We start from the raw sequence: 22,334 nt of genomic DNA, 5'->3' as shown, positions 1-22,334 counted from the left end.
TACTCTTTTATAACGTATTGGAACGAGGGTACCCAAGATGAACTCGCGCGCAAGGTGTCTAATGGGCCATCATCGTTCCATGGCTCTTGTTCGGTCAGATCTCCCTCCAGAAGACTCAAAACACTTTGTAAAGGCTGGTGACATCTAGTGGAAGCAATAGGAAGTGCCAAAATATTCCTAAACCCCTGTGTTTTTCAATGGGATAGGTTTAAAGTCAATACAACACATCAGGTATCCACTTCCTGTCAGAAAATGTCTCAGGGTTTTGCCTGCCAAATGAGTTCTGTTATACTCACAGACACCATTCAAACAGTTTTGGAAACTTTAGAGTGTTTTCTATCCATATATAATAAGTATATGCATATTCTAGTTACTGGGTAGGATTAGTAACCAGATTAAATCGGGTACATTTTTTTTATCCAGACGTGCAAATGCTGCCCCCTAGACCCAACAGGTTAAGAATTATAGATACAGAACTCCTCTATGCACTCGCTATGTCCGATTTTAAAAAAGCTTTTCGGTGAAAGCACATTTTGCAATATTCTAAGTAGATAGCCCGGCATCACAGAGCTAGCTATTTAGACACCCACCAAGTTTAGCCCTCACCAAAGTCAGATTTACGCGCCCGACTCGTTTCGTGACAAAAAAATTCTAAATATTACATTCCCGTACTTCGAAGCATGTCAACCGCTGTTTAAAATCAATTTTCATGCAATTTTTCTCGTAAAAAAGCGATAATATTCCAACCGGGAATCTGTGTTTTAGTACAAAGAGAGAGAAAATAAAAACATGGGGTCGCCTCGTGCACGCGCCTCAGTCTCATTGTCCTCTGATAGACCACTTACCAAAGGCGCTAATGTTTTTCAGCCAGGGGCTGGAATTACATCATTCAGCTTTTTCCCAGGTTCTGAGAGCCTATGGGAGCCGTAGGAAGTGTCACGTTACAGCAAAGATCCTCAGTTTTCAATAAAGAGAGTCAAGAAGAACAAGAACTTGTCAGACAGGCCACTTCCTGTAAGGAATCTTCTCAGGTTTTTGCCTGCCATATGAGTTCTGTTATACTCACAGACACCATTCAAACAGTTTTAGAAACTTTAGGGTGTTTTCTATCCATAATTATATGCATATTCTAGTTTCTGGGCAGTAGTAATAACCAGATTAAATCAGGTACGTTTTTTATCCGGCCGTGTAAATACTGCCCCCTAGCCCTAACAGGATAAGGGCTGGTCCTGGATTCAGATCCGATGTGACTGTGAAGATAGCGGACAGCTGTGTGTGTTTGTGTGTGTGTCTACTGCAGCCCTGACACCACCAGGAGAGACCAGGATGCATGACCCACACCATTACACTCAAAACACACTACCTCAGCCAGCCACACAGACTAACAGCTGAAACACAGACCTGGGTTAAAATACTATTTAATTGAGCTTGCCTTTTGCAATGGAACCAATATATAAGTCCCAAAAGTGCAAGCCCAGTCAACCTCCAGGGAGGCTAAAGCAAACGCTCAAAGCGTTTGAAAGATTTTAAATAGTATTTGAATCCAGGGCCTCTATTCAATCTGCATCACAGAAGTTCAGTGTTACAACGTGACTGAAATTTGAAGGCAATGTTAGCGTCGTAGTGGAAAATGCATTCACGGTCAATGCTGCATATGTCAGTTCGAATAGAAATTGCATTTACATTTCTATTGCGCAGTCTGTTACTCTTCAGCGACACAGATTGAATAGAGCCCCAGGCCTGCTAGAGTATCATTCATACTGTGGCAGATTATGCTGTTGTGTATTGCCTTACTGAAAAACATCTGCCTTTTTTAAGGTGGATTCCTGTTTTTATTGCTGTAATCAATCTTGAATGATGAAATGCCAGTCCACCTTTCCTTATCTATCATAGTGCTTCATGTTCACATATTTCTGTAAACAGGATCTTCTGCATCCTCCTCCTCACCCACCCACCCATAACTCAAAATGTAGTTTTTTTCAGGGATAGTTTTCCCCATGTGTTCTTTTATTAAAGTGTATTTGGGTTCCCTGGGTGCTGATCATTGTGTATGCAGTGAGTATGCTGGTTTGTAGAGTGTGTGCCTGTACATGCGCATGCGTGCGTGTGTAGCTCTTTGAAGTGGTGTTAATGTGCTGTAATGAGCCAGAGATAAGACGAAGGGTAATTACAGCCAGACTCCCACTGTGATCTCTGTGGGTTACAAGAGCCTTGTCCCTCGCACTCCACTACACACACACATGCACACTCTCTCTCTCTCTCTCTCTCTCTCTCTCTCATAAACACCAAAAGCCAAAACTCTCATTCAACACTACTACCCCGTCCAGCATGTTTGTCAGATGGCGAGAAGCTGAACTTGTGAAACACACAAAGACTCTCTATCTCTTTCTCTCTGACAGGATGTGAGATAGCTAAAAGCCTGCATGGTTATCCCCTGACCCTTCTGTCTGTCTGTCTCTCTGCTCCTGTAGAGAAGTTCCTGGGGAACCATCTCCTGAGCTATGGCCAGCTCCTCTCCCTGACCTTCACGGCCGAGGCCCAGTGCCTCCTCCCTCACAGTGTCACTGTGCTTCTGGAAGGATCTGGAATCACCCTGTCAGCTGACCTTTCACCCCAACCTGGACTTGTCCACCAGCCAGGCCTCGCTCCCCAGCACACCTTCACTCTCAGGTAAACCAAAATTGTGTGGGTGTGATATGTGTGCATAGCATGTGTAGACGTGTATATAAAATACTACTATACACCTACTATTATGCTACTCTACATCATCTAATCATATACAAATATGTAATACCCCTACTTACATTAGTGTATGAACCTCAGACTGCATGGATGAACAGTGTCATCTTCATGGCTGTATGGTGTTCATACATTCAGCTCATTCAAATAGTTTCGGGCGTAGTTTACTCATAGCTCTTTTTGTGCAACCGTGAGTGAGAGTGTCCTTCCAGTTTATCTAATGTGTTATGCCATAAAATTGTATGACTGTGTTTAATGATGGTGTTTTGTGAAAGATTCTTGTATGGCTGTGTTAAATGAGAATGTTTGACTCTCACCTTGGAGACCCCCAGCGGTTCTAAAGGTTGATTCAACTTGTCAGTTAATGCAAAACACTGACCAGCATAAATAAACTATTGTTCTTCAAAAGGATCTATAAAGAACTTTTCAGATTGAGAAAGTGTCACGGTTGTCGTATGGATTGGACCAAAACGCAGCGGGAATATGTATACTCATCTTCTTTTTATTTTGAAGAAGGAGAAACTACTAAATACGTATACATAAAAAATAACAAAACGAAACAGTCCTGTCAGGTGCAACAAACACTAAACAAGGAACAACTACCCACAAATCCCATAGAAAAACACCCCTCTTAAATAGGACCTTCAATTAGGAGCAACGAGGAGGAGCTGCTTCCAATTGAAGGTCCACCCAATAAACATCACATAGAAATATACATACTAGAACTAACATAGAAATAGACTAACAAAGAACATAGCCCAACAAACCCCGAAACACTCTAAACAAACATCCCTCTTAAATATGAATATAGCCCAACAAACCCCGAAACACTCTAAACAAACACCCCCTGCCACATCCTGACCAAACTACAATAACAAATAACCCCTTATACTGGTCAGGACGTGACAGAAAGGTTCTTTATACAACCATTCTCCATAAAGATTCTATAAAGAACCATAAAACAGTTTTATATAGCCCCAAAAAGGGTTGTAACCATAGTGGAACACTTTATGGTGCTATGTAAAACCTTATTTAATGGTTCTTTATAGAACCTTAGGAAAGGGTTCTTTATAGTACCATAATGGTTCCATTTAGAACCTTATGAGCATGGTTATTTATTGAACCTTCAAAAAAGGGTTTTACAATATGTAGCACCGTAAAGGGTTCCTCTATAGTTACAAGCCAAAGACCCCTATCTGGTACTATTCAGAACTATTATTTTTAAGTGTGTACTATGGAAACTGCCTTATGGCTTTGTGACAGACAGTGCTATGTCCTTTCTTGTGAGTGCGCATAATGAGTAATGAGTTCCCCCACAACCCCCAGCCTGGGTGAAGGGGGACTTTGGTTCCCCCCTCAGAGCAGCGGGACCTGGAGACAGGACTGTCATTGTGTGGGCCCTCACTGGTGACAAGCTCCACACACGTCATTAGAGACACAGAGATCTGGCCCTACACACACTCACATGCACACAAACACACACGCACATACACACACACAGCATCACCTCGTCCTGGAGCACTCATCTTATCATGGCACCACACGGCTATATCCAGAAAGCTCAGCTGAGAAGATGTGAACGGGACTTATAAATGTCTTTCTGGAGCTCTCTCTCCTAGGTAGTTCTTAAGAGCTTCGCCAAGTCAAATCAAAGTTTATTTGTCATGTACACAGTTTACAGCAGGTATAAACGGTGCAGCAAAATGCTTACATGCAAGCTCTCAACAATGCCGTACAAATATCAATATCAATCACAATAATAATAAAATAAGTAAGGAAAAGGAAGTAGTATGCATGGTATAAAACCGATATGTACACCATAAGATATACACACTCTTAGAAAAAAGGTTTGCAAAATGGTTCTTTGCGGCAGGATAGGGTTCTACCAATAACCGTTTTTGTCCAAAAAACCCGTTTAAGAAGACGGATTCTTTGTAAAGCAAAGAGTTCTACGTAGAACCTATAACATCCCATGAAGAGGGCATGACAAAACCTATTCCCCCTCAAGAGACTGAAAAGATTTGGCATGGGTCCTCAGATCCTCAAAAGGTTCTACAGCTGTACCATCGAGAGCATCCTGACTGGTTGCATCACTGCCTGGTACGGCAACTGCTCGCCCTCCGACCGCAAGGCACTACAGAGAGTAATGCGTACAGACCAGTACATCACTGGAACCAAGCTTCCTGCCATCCAGGACTTCTATACCAGGCGGTATCAGAGGAATGCCCTAAAAAAAAAGACTCCAGCCACCCTAGTCATAGGCTGTTCTCTCTGCTACCGCACAGCATGCGGTACCGGAGCACCAAGTCTAGGTCCATGAGGCTTCTAAATAGCTTCTACCCCCAAGCCATAAGACTCCTGAACATCTAATCAAATGCATAGTCACTTTAATAACTCTACCTACATGTACATATTACCTCAATTACCTCAATTACCTCACATTGACTCTGTACCGGTAGCCCCTGTATATAGCCTCGCTATTGTTATTTTACTGCTGCTCTTTATTTATTTGTTACTTTTATTTCTTTTTTTTTTTGTATTTTTCTTAAAACTGCATTGTTGGTTAAGGGCTTGTAAGTAAGAATTTCACTTAGGTCTGCACCTGTTGTATTCGGCGCATGTGACAAATAAAATTTGATTTGATTAACCGTTTTTGGAAGAAAGGGTTGTTTGATGATTGTTTTAAAGGCAAGAAGGAGTCTTTGGAAAGCAAGAAGGGTTCTACAAAGAACTCTTCTTATTCTGAATAAGATTTTTGTTGATTTCTTTTCTTATTTATTTTAAATAGTGCCTGAGCATTAGTGTTTAAACTTTAACCTCAGGAGTTTGAGTAATCTGATATATTTTCAAACGTATGTGAGAAAGTTTTAAACTGTACCTATATGGGAATATTTGTGCATGCATCTGGTATTCCCTTAGTCTTGATTCAGGAGTTAACTTAACACTCAGTGGTGTAAAATAACCGTTCATAACCAGAGTTGAGTGTGATGGTGTCATTATTACTCTGTGTAGAATAAAACACTCAAAACATTGCCCACCATTATCATATTTGCCAGCATGCTCTTCTGCAGGTTGATTTTCAGAATTGTTTGTTGCAATCTGTGTTTTTGCATTTACATTGATTGTTTGATTAATCAAATGCTACACAAAGATAAATAGCATATATTTTTCTAAACTAATCCAATCTCTTAGTAGTTGGCTGTATTGCACCCGTTACTGAGATGGTTGTTCGAGCTTAGATGAATCAGGTTGGTCCCATTAACCTCACTTCTCTAACTTGGCAGTCATCCTGAATGCAGTTTGCAGGTGATTAAAAATGTCCAATTGTTAGACGTCCTCATTTTGGCTGGATTCTGATTGGATTTGCACATTACTCTACCAGCCAGCATAATACGACTTGTAGTCTGTAAAACAGGAATTTCCTAAGAACACGTTGTTAGTGTATAACTAGGCATTCAAAAAAAGGCCTTATGATAATGTCATTTAGGGGTTATTTTATTTTTATAGGCTAATAAGTCTGTTTGAACCGTTCATAGAGGGTTCTAAGAAGAACCCTTTAAAGAAATGTAGGGTTCTCAGTAGAACCCTTCATAAAGTGTTCTTGGAAGACCATTTAGTGGTTAAAAGGGTTCTTGTTAAAACCTTTGTTGATGGTTCTAAGAACCCTTCATAGAGGGTTCTAAGTAAAATAATTTACAGGAGGTTCTATGAAGAACCCTGCATTGAGGGTTCTAGGTAGAACCCGTTGCAAAGGGTTCTACCTAGCACCTAAAAGGTTTCCTGTATGGGGACAAACCAAAGAACCCTATATGGTTCTACTTAGAACCTTTTTTTTTCAAAGAGTGCAGTATAAATCATGAATGTGCATGTCAAGTATGACTGTATTTCCAATATAAAGTAGATAGTGTCTTAGTTGAGCTAGGGTTGGCTGTTCAACAGTCTGGAGGTAGAAGCTGTCTCTGAGCTTCTTTTTTTTCTCCAAATGACTCAGAGGCTGTGTGTGAGTGTGCATGCCTGTGTTTGTGTCAATTGGGAAGCACACAGCAACACAACACACGGTCTCCCGTCCCCGGGCTATGTTGTCTTGGTGACAGATAGCATGCTGTTTGTCATGACTGTGAGCCTACGTGTGCTGTGTGAATGTGTTGAATGTGTTATCCAGGGTAAGCGGCGTTTTGTTCCCAGCATGCACGGCGCTACACCAGGGCTAGGGGGGGCTGTAGCCCCGTCACAAATCTGCGTAGCCCCAGTTTAGCCCCCTCAAGCATTTTAGTATTTTTTCTATTTTTAAATAAAGAAATATGTAAAAGTTAATAACCAGCCATTCTGTTCCCAATCCGATCCCTGGCTGCGTGCTCGTGCCGCATGTGTACCCTATGACGTGTGTGGGTGGGGGGAGGAGGAGGAGTCTGGTGTGAGTGATCACGCACATTTGGCTACGTTAAGGGAGACAGCTACTAGCTAGCTAGTCGCCCATCTCACCCGTAGCAATGGACTGTTTGCTGATCAAGAGAAGAGTGCGGGTAGAAATTGAAAATCCAGACCCAGACCCTGTCTCCAAGGGGGCGAAAGAAGAAGAGGGAGATGAGAAAGATGAGTCAGAGAGAGAAACTCGTGAGCCACGACGTGATGGAGCACCAGAGCAGCTCGTCGCTGCTAGCTGCTCCACAGCCACCGTTAGCTGCACTGTAACTGAAAGGCCTTTTATTTATTGACAGATCGTGCCTGTCCGGTTGTGGGAACATGATTCAATCGTGCTGATCTGGATCTGGATGGAACAAGAAGACGCATGCACATTGTCGGCCTACAAGTATTTTTGCAATGGAAATATAATCGCGAAGATTGTGATAGTAGCCAGCTCGTTTTACACCATGTGTGCACAGTGGACAGGCATAGGGGAAATGCACTTCTCGTTGTGTCTCCACTGTGGATATTATTCCTTTCATTTCTGATGTTGTGACAGACATTTAATCCGTAACATTATAACCAATGCACAGCAGGAAGCATGTATATGGTCGGCCTATAAGTTATTTTTGTTTGCAATAGAAATATAATCACTAAGATTGTGATGATAGCCAGTTCGTTTTACAAGTGTATTGCACTTCTCGTTGTGGCTGCAATTTGGATATTATTCCTTTCATTTCTGACTTTGTGATAGCCATTTCATCCGAAACATTATTACCAATGCACAGTTGTCTGATTATGCATATGGAACAAATGCACTTCTTGTTGTTGTCGCATTTTGGATATATTGTGTTGTTATTGCTGAAAGACTTCAGTGCATGGGCACTTTCAGCTTTGCTGAACGTGAAAGCCGTTTTTTGTCATTGCCTTGTGGTCACGTATATTAGGCTTATAGTTATTTTGTTGAATTTTCTTGGGCCAAATTCAATTAAAAACTACATTTATATTGAAAGTGCTGTGTGCCATATCTGCTTTTATTGAAAAATGAGAACTTCCTTATAACTCTGAAGTCATGAAAATCAACTATTTTCTTAGCACCCCCACGTATTGGTCAAGCCCCCCCCCCTTACACCCGGGAGAGAAACAATCCTGGCGCCGTGCCTGGTTCCGAGCAGACACTAATCACAGAGAATCGGGGGTTAGGTTGGGGTGTTCAAAGACTGAGGAAGTGGTTGATGCCCTCATGTTAAATAGTGTTGGATGGGTTTGCCTTTGTTGTTCTCCATTGCCTTGTAGACTGTGGGGAGAGACAACAGGGTGGAACATTTTTGGTTTTACATATATAATCTAAATTATTCTTTCTCTTCACTTCTTCTTCTTCACTTCTCTTCTTTCACTTTACTCTTCTCTTTCTCCAGCCTCTCTCTCTCCTTCCCCATGCCCCTCTGTGTCTCTATCAGTGTGTGTGTGAGACTGTCTGTCTGTACGTCTGCCTGTCTGTATGTGTGTGTGTGTGCTCCCACCACATACTTAACCCAGACCTCCAGTGGTTTCCTGGTCCACTGATGATGTTCCTCTTATCCTAGCAGCAGCTTAATTACAGGTCCAGTGTCACGCACGCCAGAGGCCTTCACTGGTCCAAAAAGTTGGACCCGTTCCAAAATGGACCTGGGGCTTTCCCACCCAGACCCAATATTTATAAATACATTTTTTAAATATAGAGACCCGTTCCAAATGGACCTGAGGACAACTAGACCGTTCAGTTTAGACCTGGTTGGATCCAGAGCCAGTCCAATCCAAGTGAGAGAAGCAGCAGAAAAGTCAATTTTAAGATACTTTATTAACCAGAGTTGATAAAGCACAAAGGTGAGGAGGTAGAGAGGTGAGGCTCTAGCAGAGGCGGTGCTGTGTGTGTAGGCTACTGTGAGTGTGAACGAGTGACATGGAGAGACAAGAGACAGAAATCAACCAAGCCTACACACTATATTAGACTAATTGCTGCCAAAGCTAGGTTATTTATCATCCAATGTGATTAAGTAGTACCTGTCTTGACTGCATCAAACCATGAGAAGCTAGTTAAAACTACTTCAGGATCGGTGTCCCGTCTGCGGGATGGTTGAGCTAACGTAGGCTAATGTGATTAGCATGAGGTTGTAAGAAACAAAGAAATTCCCAGGACACACATATCTGGTATGGGCAGAAAGCTTATATTCTTGTTAATCTAACTTCACTGTCCAATTTACAGTAGCTATTAGAGTGAAAGATTACCATGCTATTGTTTGAAGAGAGTGCACAATTATGAACTTGAAAATGTATGACTAAACCAATTAGGCACATTTGAGCAGTCTTGATACAACATTTTGAGATTCCACTGGATCGCTCTAAAACTTTGCACACGCAGTGCTGCCATCTAGTGGCCAAAGTCTATATTGGGCCTGGGCTCGAATAATTCATTATGCCCTTACTCTTGCATTTCAAATATGATGGTACAAAAAAAATTCTAATAATGTTTGGTTTTTTCTTTGTATTATCTTTTACCAGATTTTGGCAATGTTTACTGACACCGGCCATATTCAACTGGTGTTGAGCGTTCATAAATGAATCGGTTATTCTGCGCCAGCTACATCTATCAACAATTGTCACAGCGACATTCTATTGAAATGGTAAATTGCATAGTGGAGTCTTTTGTTAAGACATGTTGCTAGCTAGCTAAGTAAATCCTGCATGAATCTGCAGGTAGCTAACCAACCATGTTGAACGTTAGCTAGCTAACAATAGGCTATAACTAGCAAAGCAAATGGATCTGAGTTACGAATAATAAGATCATAGACATCACGTTAGCTAGCGAGCCAGCCAGCTAACATTAGCTAGCTAGTTAATAGTATACTTTAACTTGAAATGAAATAGACTTCATGTCAAAACGTGTAATCTGAAAATGTAGCTAGACCGGTGGAAGCTGTCATCGTGGCAAAGGGTGGCTACTTTGAAGAATCTCAAATGTAAAATATATTTTATATTTCAGCATTTTGCCTAAAATACATTTTTTTGTGTGTTATTTTTATAAATGGCAGTATGATGCTGCATTCTTGTAAATGTTGTACTGTCACAACACTTAAATGGTATTTGAACACATCATTTCTTGGTCACTAACCTGAAATGTTCTGCTACAGTGCAGCTACACCACCAGATATGTGAGCATTAAAGAGTTATGGCCACAGACTTATTTGCAAGAATGCATTTTTGCACTTTGCCAAATGCTGCCCAAAATCGAGAAAATAATTGTCCAATTATCAGCACTAACGTAAAACTACCAGTGCTCAAGGACACTTGACAAAGAGTATATATTAATTATTTGGGGACTTGAAACTGCAACCTCTGGGTTCGGTGCCTTGTAGGTATTGCTGTGGAAATTCTTACACAGGGACACTCGAAGTCAATCTTAAATGAATAATTGTTTATTGTCAGTGCGCTGGAGAGGTTTCAACAAACTTAATGCACCATAGTGAACATCTGTCAGAAGCTCTACTGGGGCCGCCCGCAGTCGTTTTATATATGGCTATACACAAACAAGTTCTATTCGAATGATTTAGCATAATTCATTCATCATTACCGTTTTGTTTGTTGTAACCGACCAATACTGGTTCATAACATGACCAATACCCCACAAGAATTCTCTCTCAGCTGAGACCTTGAAACTGAGATATATTTTGTTCTCAAAACAAGGTCTGGGCATACTGCCAAATTGCAGCTACTGATAGTGAGGATTCGTTCAGTCAGTCACTTGCATGAACAGAGAAATTGGTTTATAGAAAGGACAAACATAGAACATAGAAATTGGTAAATAGAAAAGCACAAGTATATATATTTCCATCACATTCCATCCTCTTATCACATGGGTGATGATAATCATTACATTTTAATGCAAGCATTTCAATTTTAGCTTCTATTTCAAAATACTCTATACTATTAAAGTAAGGGAAATCAACACAGAAAAAAAACAGACACATCATAATTTCAAACCCTTCATTCTGGGTTGTACAATCCAATTAGTATAGTAATACTATAATCATAATAAATGTTATACTTCTATTAATGGGAGTGAGCATCAAAAATACACACACATACACAAGGGATCTGTAGATTCAGAGATGAATCACTCAATGTTAACCATTGTTTCCATATCTCTTACCACAATCAGGTTGGATTAACCTATGTTTTTCAATAACTGTTCCTGGGACATCAACTTAGTCACAATATAAAACCCTGTTGTTTAACAATTTTTGTTTAAACAAAAACCACCTTCAATCATTATTCATAGTCCGTATCTACAGGGGGAAATGGGAGCTCATCCAGAGTTGGCAGCTCATTAGTTTCACCATCCTCTGGAGAAGCAGAAAACATGAAATCTTATCAGCCAGAGAGGCACAGATAGCCTTACAGCATGTTAATAACATTTCACAGGGAAGAGAGAGAGAACACGTGAGACATTTTCCTACCCAATATTTATTATATAAGGTACGATCATCACTGCGCTTTGTTGCCAACTGTCAGTGGAAGTGTTGTAGCAGTTGATGTTTTTGATGGTTATGCCAGTACAAATACAGTGCCTTCTTGACAAGATCTGTTCTGCGAGTTTTGTAAGTGAATGTGTTAGTTACTACCAATCTTCACTGTCTCTTCTGTAAACCACATGCATATCACTTGCTGATTAGCAGCATACTGTAACAGTGGTGACCTATGAGAAGCTGGCAGATGTGGCTTATTCTTGGCATGGCTTTTAGCAAACTCTTTTTGGTCTCCCATAAAGGGGGAAAGTCATCCCAGTTCATGTACATAGTTCATAAACATTGAAGGGCTGATTTAATTTAAGGCGGATTTAAGTGCATGTGATAGCAAATAAACATAAGATAACTCCTTTATAGCTAGTCACCATGTAATTGTAATACTCATAAATATGCTAATGAGCCCCCGACAGCACATTGTCCCACCTACATTTCAAAATGCAGTAATGATGCTGCATTCCTAACCAAGTGGGAATTTACAACATACGACAGGGAAAATCCTTTTGAACAACCCTTGAACTGGTAATTACTAGTGATGTTAAGTTTGATACCGGAGCTCCAAGGCATGCAACAAAATCGCTAAGCAGTTTGTTTCGAAACAGCGCACCGATGCTTGTATCACTTTATCAGAAGCACATGATCAACAACGACCCTGCACACACGCTACGACACATGCAACGTAATGTATAATAATTGGGCTGTTTACAATTATTTGGACCAGCAGGTGCCACTAGTGTACACTGTGTAAATCATAGCCTCAAGTAATGAACTGATTTTCGACACAATTTGCTGGATATTCTCAATGATATACTCAGCTTTGTTTCCCCATCAATAGTAATTACTAGTGACTCCACAAGTCAGTTGAAATTACACATACCCGAGACCTGTTACAATCATATCAGAGCCGACCCAGACCTGTGACATTATTTAGAATTCTGGGTCTTGGATATTCGGGTACAGGTGGATCCGTGAAGATCTCTAACGCATACACACACACACAGAGAGAGAGAGAGAGAGATAATTTAAGATACTGTCAACACAAACTCATAGACAGATAGGACATACCCTGCTCATATATAACACATTCACACAGGACAGAGTTTGAGCTGTATATCAAACAGAGATAAACTTATACCACAGTGTACACAGCTCCCCCAATGCTAATGCAAACATCCCATACTAGATTTCAGATGTGTTATGTGGGTGATGTGAGATTTTCAGATTCATTCATACATGCATTCCTTCATACAAACATACTGTAATAACATGTTGCGGTCCTCAGTAATCATGGACCTGTGTTTGTGTTTGTCTTCTTCCAGACTTCACAAGGAGGAGACAAGACTGAGGCCTTTTCTGTCTGCCTTCGAGTTCCAAAGTCTTCTCTTCAACCTCACTGCATTCAGGATCAGCAACGCAGGAGGACACAACTGTAAGTGTGTGTGTGTGCGCACACTGCAAGATCAGAATGTTAACACCAACAGTGTTAAATTAAATACTTTCTTAGAAATTACATGTGACCCACAGAAATAAGGTTAAACTAACACTTTTCAAAGTGTTGACAAACTAACAACCCTTGTGTGTTGGTTCCCTAACACCATGGGTGTTACATATTCTGACTTAAAATAACACTTTATTAGTGTTGATGCTGTCACTCTTTCGCAGTGTTGAGGGGAGAGGGGTTTAAAGCCTTATTTGCGTATTTCCCAGCATACCTTTCGAGTGAGTGTGCGAGATACCCACCCGTGACTGTGTTTGTTAATGACAGAGATATTCATGCATTCAATAATGTTAAGTTTGGAAAGTGCTAATGAAGTTACTGGCTAAGTAAATGTGTTCATGTTTGAAGTAAATCCTTTGTGATAAAATATTATACAGCTCATAAGGCCTTTCCTTATGGGGTATTTACTGTCAACAACCTTGTCTTGTTTTCATCAAGCTGAAGCATTTATTGGAAAGTGAGATGTGTTTCACACATAATTGCCCAGGAGGAGGGCAGGTCAGGGCTTCGTGTGCTGAATGATATACTGTATGACGGCTTCCGGTGTATTGCGGTGTATTGATGGGCACTGTTCCTAGGCTGTCATTGAAAATAAGAATTTGTTCTTAAAACAAGTCAAAATGAGGCTCAGTAGTGTGTGTGGCCTCCACGTGCCTGTATGACCTCCCTACAACGCCTGGGCATGCTCCTGATGAGGTGGCGGATGGTCTCCTGAGGGATCTCCTCCCAGACCTGGACTAAAGCATCCGCCAACTCCTGGACAGTCTGTGGTGCAACGTGGCGTTGGTGGATGGCGCGAGACATGATGTTCCAGATGTGCTCAATTGGATTTAGGTCTGGGGAACAGGCGGGCCAGTCCATAGCATCAATGCCTTCCTCTTGCAGGAACTGCTGACACACTCCAGCCACATGAGGTCTAGCATTGTCTTGCATTAGGAGGAACCCAGGGCCAACCGCACCAACATATGGTCTCACAAGGGGTCTGAGGATCTCATCTCGGTACCTAATTGCAGTCAGGCTACCTCTGGCGAGCACATGGAAATGCCACCCGACACCATGACTGACCCACCGCCAAACCGGTCATGCTGGAGGATGTTGCAGGCAGCAGAACGTTCTCCACGGCGTCTCCAGACTCTGTCACATCTGTCACGTGCTCAGTGTGAACCTGCTTTCATCCTGCTGCTGGGTTGTTGCCCTCCTACGGCCTCCTCCATGTCTCCTGATGTACTGGCCTGTCTCCTGGTAGCGCCTCCATGCTCTGGACACTACGCTGACAGACACAGCAAACCTTCTTGCCACAGCTCGCATTGATGTGCCATCCTGGATGAGCTGCACTACCTGAGCCACTTGTGTGGGTTGTAGACTCCGTCTCATGCTACCACTAGAGTGAAAGCACCGCCAGCATTCAAAAGTGACCAAAACATCAGCCAGGAAGCATAGGAACTGAGAAGTGGTCTGTGGTCACCACCTGCAGAACCACTCCTTTATTCAGGGTGTCTTGCTAATTGCCTATAATTTCCACCTGTTTTCTATTCCATTTGCACAACAGCATGTGAAATTTATTGTCAATCAGTGTTGCTTCCTAAGTGGACAGTTTGATTTCACAGAAGTGTGATTGACTTGGAGTTACATTGTGTTGTTTAAGTGTTCCCTTTATTTTTTTGAGCAGTGTATAAACATACTCACAGTAATAGAGTACTGGAGGCACAAAAATGAAAAACACGCTAGCCATTGCATGTACTATGTGCACACACTCTTATGCACTCCCACTCCTACAAGCACACGTACAAACATATACACAGCAAAAGTGTTACAATCCAGGTGTTGAGGGGTAAAGTGTTGTGTTATATCTGAGTGTTGATTCTAGTGGGGTTAACACAAGTAGATTGAAATTGAATAATGGTGTTTACTTCGATTGACCAACACACAGTAGAACTTCTCTTGGCAAGATTTTTTTTTTAAAGTTTGTTTTTCACTAATGTTAGTCATTTTGCCCGTGTGGTGTTCTGTGCCTGGCTAGTTAGCTTTCACCGTTCTACCTACCAGAGATTCACCCCGATTCTGCCATTGGCTTGTGGCTATCAAGAATGATGCGGTGACCAAAGATTATCAGGGGAATTTTACTGCTGAACAGACAACAGCTGAGAAGTGATGAGATACCATTGATTTTTTCCCTTCACAACAACAGTTTAGCTGGGTACGTTAGCTAGCTAACTTTACAGTCCTGTATTGATCTCTGAAAGCCATCAGCTAAATCATATAGCTTTCTTTGGTATACATAATGTCAATCAATGTTGCCTATGCCATGGTAGTCACTGCTAGACTGGTAGCTACCTTCAGCAGAGTAAACATGTTTGTTTGTTCATTCTATCTTTGACCAAAGTTAGCTAACGTAAGCTAGCTAATGTTACCAAATAAGAGTATCTCATCTATTCCACCCTTGTCTGGAAAACACTCTGTTACTAAAAATAGAATTGTCGATATAACTAACTCACCCTTTATTTGTGTGTTGGTAGTCTCAGCTGGCTAGCAATCTTGCTGCCAATTTAGTGACTCTAGGTAGGTAACAGCAAGCTGACAATATTTTGAAATGTCCATTGCTAGGTATGCTTAGCTAGCGAGTCTAATAGAGATCAATACAATTAGTGGGGTGGTTAAATTGTGTATTGTTGTGTATTTTGTGGAAGGTGGTACAGAATCTGATTCCACCAATATGCACTTCCAACCACTAGCTCTGCACAAGATGAAGATAAGTTAGCCAAAATATTTACAAGCTGACAGCTAAGATAGCTCAATTTACAGTAAGCATGGTATAAACATGAATTGGGTAATGTTTGTATGGTTTATGTTTGTTTTATGAGGTTAAAGGTGGTTAGAGGTAGTACCTTCCAGACCATGTAATCAATTTTGTCTACCCCTCTTCTCTTTTTACCTTTTCTTTTTGTAAAACTCAGGTTATCTGGAGTGATTCCACAGTGCCTTGCTGAAAAATACCACAAAGTGGGGGCATTTTGGGTATACAAGCATGAGGGAGCAAACATACATTGCAGTTATGGAGCACAACACAATTGTGGGACAGAAACCAGTAAGGGACACTGAATGTTATAAAATCAAGACTACACAGTAATAACACAATCACCTTTCTTATTTCTGCAGATGATCAAAACAAAATACAAAGACAGGTCTACAAAATACCCCTGCAAAGGGCTACTATTGACAATAATGATCTGTCAAAGTAAATGGGCTGGGGGAGGTTTACTGACAGTACTTTGAGATGAGGAAGGGGGTTTTGGTTTTGCAGGTTCGTGCTTAGACAGTAAATGCATTGTTGGGTATGAGAGCGATGGAGGTGCCATTTCTCCTCAATCTGCAGAGAATTGTAGCTACAGATTGTTAGACCAGATAATGTGATTTACACAAAGATTTTACTGACATCTTGTCTCTTTCAAGTCTTCTCTCATTGATCTAGACCGTCTTCTCTCATTGATCATTGATCGCCCAACACAAGTTGTAGTCTTTCAGAGACTACAATTATATGTGCCTGCTTGTATATTTAGCAATGAATCCGCCGATAGGAACATCGCTGAAAGATATCCAATGGCTCTATCGAACAAGGACAACCATATCTACAATCACAAAAATGTATAGTGCGATTTTACTTTCATTTAACTAGGCAAATCAGTTAACCTAGGCATTTTTCTCCATCAGAAAAGTTTTTAAGATATGATGTGCAAGCAGGCAACATGCTCTGTAGTCAGTGTAGTGGTTCCTCTCTGCCCTGTTATTCACATTTTCCTGCCTAACATGAGAGGGCTTTACTACAGCAGTTAGTTAATAGACAGCAGTCTGGTTCCTACTTCCTGCTCTCAACCTGCTGCCCTCTCATTGGCGCCGACCTCTTCTGTTAGGCTCTGAGGAGAATCTCTCTGATAGCACCGCTGGGACTCGCAAATATCAGCTGCCAAGTTTGTTCACTGGCAAGGGAAGTTCACTACTGGAGCTCTAGCTCACTTAGTAACAGTCTGCCTAATTCACTTTCAGATAGACACGCACGCATGCACACACACACACTCTATCTGTCTAGTTTATACACACAACCACTTTTAGCCTAATAAGTGATAGAGGCACACACAGACACACATTTAAGGGCATCTTTAGACTGAGTGACTTGTCGCTGAGTGTTCAACACACACCTGCTCTGACTGAAGCACTGAGTTGTGCCAAGTCCATCTATGCGAGAGCAGGACTTTCATTCACAGATATTGCCTGTCTGTTCTTCCAAATCTTCTGCTCTTTTTTGGGGTGATGGGGGTTCTCTCTCTCTCATAGTGTTTAGAGCAATGTACTGAGATGATCTGAGAGGGATTGCACATAGATGACAGAAGAGGGAAAAATAGGGAGACAAGGAAGAGAGTGTTGTACAGGGGTTAGCAGGCAGCCAGGGGAATGGTTGTCGGGATTTTTTTGTCTTTATTTAACTAGGCAAGTCAGTTAAGAACAAATTCTCGTTTTCAATGACGGCCTAGGAACACTGCCTTGTTCAGGGGCAGAACAACAGATTTGTACCTTGTCAGCTCAGGGATTTGAACTTGCAACCTTTCAGTTAGTCGTCCAATGCTCCAACCACTAGGCTACCCTGCCACCCCATGAGTTGGTTGGGTTGGTTGGGTTGGGGATGAGTTGGTTGGGTGCTGATTTGCAGATAGTATGGTAAATTAACTGTGTTTGATCGTCGCTGAAGGATCAGGGGATCACAATTTGTTAGAGCCCAAGTTCTCTCTCTTCCTCATCCTGTCTTTTCCCCCTATCTTTTTCTTTCCCTCTGTTCCTTTCTCTCTCATTACACATTCATCTCTCATTACACACACAGGCTACATTTTTGATCTCATCAAAATCGCACATCCCTGACTCGCTGTGACTGACACACATGCACACACACTGTTAAAAGCCATGCGCTGGACCTTGACTAGTGGTGGTAGTATTCTGTATGATGGCTGAGGAGGATTCAACCTGTACTATCCTCCCATCACTATTCATGAAGGAGAGAGTGATCAGTAATCCCTGTGGGTGCAGGCTCCTGCCATACCTCCACCTCTTTTCCTTTTCCTCTCCTCCATTCCTCCTCCTCCCTCACTCCACCGCACTGATTTATTTTGTTTTATCAGAGATTTCTAGAGTGAGGTGGCTAGGTGTGTGTGTACACCCATGTGCATCAAATGCGTGCACGCGCGCACACACACCCACAAAATCATAGAGCTACAATGTGTAACAGAGTTTGCATGGTGAACAGCTGGCTTGTCTTATTGGGCACCTTGGGACCTCCAGTGAATATCCAGAGAGACAGAGATGATAAAAGTGTTAGCTTTACCAGCTGATATCACTCTCACACTACTGTAGCCTACAGAGCTATATTCTTGACCACCCTCATGCATGGGCACATAGCTTACAGTAAAAGACATATGGGGTGACTTCCCACCTATGTACAGTGGTGGAAAAAGAACTCAATTGCCGTACTTGAGTAAAAATAAAGATAACTTAATAGAAATTGACTCAAGTAAAAGTGAAAGTCACCCAGTAAAATATCACTTGAGTAAAAATCTAAAAGTATTTGGTTTTAAATATACTTAAATATCAAAAGAAATGGAATTGCTCAAATGTACTTAAGTATTAAAAGTAAAAGTATAAACCATTTCAAATTCCTTATACTAAGCAAACCAGAAGGCACCATTTTATTTTTTATTGACGGATAGCCAGGGGCACACTCCAACACTCAGACATAATTTACAAACAAAACATTTGTGTCTGCCAGATCAGAGACAATAGGAAAGTGTGTGAATTGGACCATTTTCCTGTCAAAATGTGATGAGTACTTTTTGGTGTCAGGGAAAATGTATGGAGTAAAAAGTACATTATTTTCTTTAGGAATGTAGTGAAGTAAAAGTTGTCAAAAATATAAATAGTAAAGTAAAGAACAGATACCCCAAATAACTTGTTGAGTAGTACTTTAAAGTATTTTGACTTAAGTACTTACACCACTGCTTATGCAACAGCAACTTGGCTAAGTCCCTGATGATCAAACACACATTAGTACTGGACCATTAACTTCAGTATGTCAGAGTAGCCTTTCAGAGTTAGTACGTTTGAACATTCATGCCCTCTCTCTCTTCCTCCTCTCTCTCCAGAGTTGAAGTTAAAGTATTAATTATCTCCAAACTCTCTCCCCAGACACGTCCCAACTCTCAGGGGTAACCCTGGCCTCCGCTGCCCACTCCTCCAGCCCCGTTACCTCCTCTACCCCCCCTGCTCCCTGGGTTGAGGTGTGTACGTGCCCCCCAGGGTTTGGGGGTCAGTTCTGTGAGCTGTGTGCCCCAGGCTACACCAGAGAGGTCCCTAACAGAGGACCCCTGTCACCCTGTGTGCCTTGCACCTGCCACCAGCACGGACCCTGCCACCCTGAGACAGGTAGGAGATTTTTTATCTGTGTTTTCTTGTTCTCTCATTTTCTCATGCTCTCTCTATACCTCTCTTTCTCATATCCTCTATCTCCTTCTCCACCTTCGCTTTTCTTCCCTTCCCTACTCTTTTCTACTCTTCTCTGCACACAATGCAAACAGTTCTATATAGTGCCAAATAAGGGTTCTTTGGCTTGTAAAATAAGCAGAACCCTTTTTGGTGCTAAATGGAACCTTTTTTCATGATGTTCTAAATTGAACCTGTTTGATGATATAAAGAACCCTTTCTTAAAGTTCTATGAAGATACAGTAAAAAAGGTTCTACGTAGCAGCAAAAAAGGTTCCGCAATGGTTACAACCCTTTTGAGGGCTATATAGAACCCTTTTTATGATTCTTTACAAAAGCTTTATGGAGAATGGTTCCAAAAAGAAGATTTCACAATCTCAAAGATTCTTTGTAGAACCACACATTTTTGTATTTATTCTGGTTTAACAGCCATATTATATTGTTAAAATTACATAGGTTCTATTATTGTGTTTATAACTCTGGAAAAGGGTTGAATATTTTCTCATTATTTTACAAATGTTCCATCCCAAGAATAAATCACTTTTCTCCCGGGTAACCTGGTATTTCCAGCCTAAAAATGGAAGTGTCATTCAAAAGTACTATAATGCATATAAATGTCTAGATTTAATTAGAGCTTTGATCAGCCTGATACTACCTGAGACTGATGAGCCATATATTAAATACATTTTATAAGTCCTACTTTTATGATATTTAATGACCCCAAGCCCAAAGAAGCCCAAATGATTGTGCCGTTAACCAATACATATACTGACTGTATGATATAGGCTACTGAACATTACGCACGACAGAAAAAACATAAAAGCCCACAGATATAGCTAGCTATATGCTCTCTTGGGTAAATAAATTAAACTAGCTCCAGTAGGCTAATCTTTTTGAGTATGAACTGTATTACTTTACTGTATTGTATTATACTGTATTATATGAACTGGAATTACGCACATTGTTCAAACCATGATAAAGCAGAAGAGAACATTTGATTCTGGTGCAGCACATGCGGACTACAAATTTACAAGTAAAGACTTGCGAATTTGATTTTAATAGGGCTAATTTGTGTTATTAGTAGGGTGACACATATATAACTTTCATAATATTTCCCCTAATGTTATTGGCTTACCTCCTCTTTCTCGCTCTATTGTTGCTTTATTCCTTCCTCGCTTTCAACAGTTAAATGAAATATGTTTTGTTGTCCTTAATAATAATATAGGACTAGAATTAGATGGAGAAGGCTTTCACTTCACAAAGATTCACTGTTCCCCACAAGGACATGTGGGGAACAGAGGGTTAAATACACAACATATAATTGATGGGATTGAAACCAGGTGTGTGGGAAGACAAGACAAAACAAATGGAAAATGAAAAGTGGATCGGCGATGGCTAGAAGACCGGTGACGTCGACCGCCGAACGTCGCCCGAACATGGAGAGGGACCGACTTCGGAGGAAGTCGTGACAGTACTCCCCCCCCCTTGACACTCGGCGCCAGCAGCGCGCCAACACCGGCCTCGGGGACGACCCGGAGGGCGAGGCGCAGGGTGGTCCGGACGAAGACGGTGGAACTCCTGCAGCATTGAAGGGTCCAACACGTCCTCGACCGGAACCCAGCACCTCTCCTCTGGACCGTACCCCTCCCACACCACGAGATACTGAAGGCCCCTCGCCCGGTGCCTCGAATCCAGTATGGAGCGAACGGAGTATGCCGGGGCCCCCCCCGATATCCAGAGGGGGTGGAGGAACCTCCCGCACCTCAGACTCCTGGAGCAGACCAGCCACCACCGGCCTGAGGAGAGACACATGGAACGAGGAGTTACGGTAATCGGGTGGAAGTTGTAATCTATAACAAACCTCGTTCAATCGCCTCAGGACTTTAAATGGCCCCACAAACCCCGGACCCAGCTTCCGGCAGGGCAGGCAAAGGGGCAGGTTTCAGGTCGAGAGCCAGACCCGGTTCGCACCGGGGCCTGATCGCCACCGCAGATCAGGCCCCTGCGTTCTCCTTTTGGCGCGTCACTGCCTGCTTAAGGTGAACACGGACAGCCTCCCATGTCTCCTCTACGCGCCTGGAGACCTGGTCTGGACTCTCCACCGTAGTAGCACCAACGGAAACCCCTAAACACCTCCCCGAGCACTCTCGCGACCACCCCGTGAGAGCCCTCTGTGGCCAAGAAACAGTGGGGTTATGACAAGCTAACCAGGGTAGGCCTAGCACCACGGGAAACGCAGGAGAGTCAGTAAGGAAGAGACTAATTCTCTCCTTGTGACCCCCCTGCGTCACCATGCCCAGAGGAGCAGTGACCTCCCTAATCAACCCTGACCCTAATGGTCGACTATCTAATGCGTGAACGGGGAAGGGCACAGCCACAGGAACAATGAGGATCCCTAAACTATGGGCGAACGCTCTATCAATAAAATTCCCAGCTGCGCCTGAATCGACGAGCGCCTTATGCTGGGAATGCGGGGAATACTCAGGGAAAGTGACATACACAAACATATGTGCAACAGAGGGCTCTGGGTGAGAATGGTGCCGGCTCACCTGGGGTGACGCCAGAGCGCCCTGCCTGCTACCTCATTACCTAGAGGAACCAACCTGGCACCG

The 22,334-nt window shown here is 42.2% G+C and overlaps 1 protein-coding gene across 1 annotated transcript in view; it reads left to right on the top strand.

Annotated features, from left to right (window-relative positions):
• The window catches only part of LOC106562972 (laminin subunit gamma-3), a 257,596-nt gene that overhangs the window by 134,511 nt on the left and 100,751 nt on the right, over positions 1 to 22,334 (top strand). The window contains exons 10-12 of the mRNA XM_014128127.3: positions 2,472 to 2,670; positions 13,025 to 13,134; positions 19,429 to 19,665. Of these exons, the coding sequence (XP_013983602.3) occupies positions 2,472 to 2,670; positions 13,025 to 13,134; positions 19,429 to 19,665 (546 nt within the window). The remainder of the gene's footprint in view (positions 1 to 2,471; positions 2,671 to 13,024; positions 13,135 to 19,428; positions 19,666 to 22,334) is intronic.

The sequence above is a fragment of the Salmo salar genome, chromosome 11 (assembly GCF_965601325.2).
Source record: "Salmo salar chromosome 11, fSalSal1, whole genome shotgun sequence".
Lineage (NCBI taxonomy): Eukaryota > Metazoa > Chordata > Actinopteri > Salmoniformes > Salmonidae > Salmo > Salmo salar.
The sequence above is the reverse complement of the archived record's forward strand: the minus strand, read 5'-3'. Positions and strand labels throughout refer to the sequence as shown.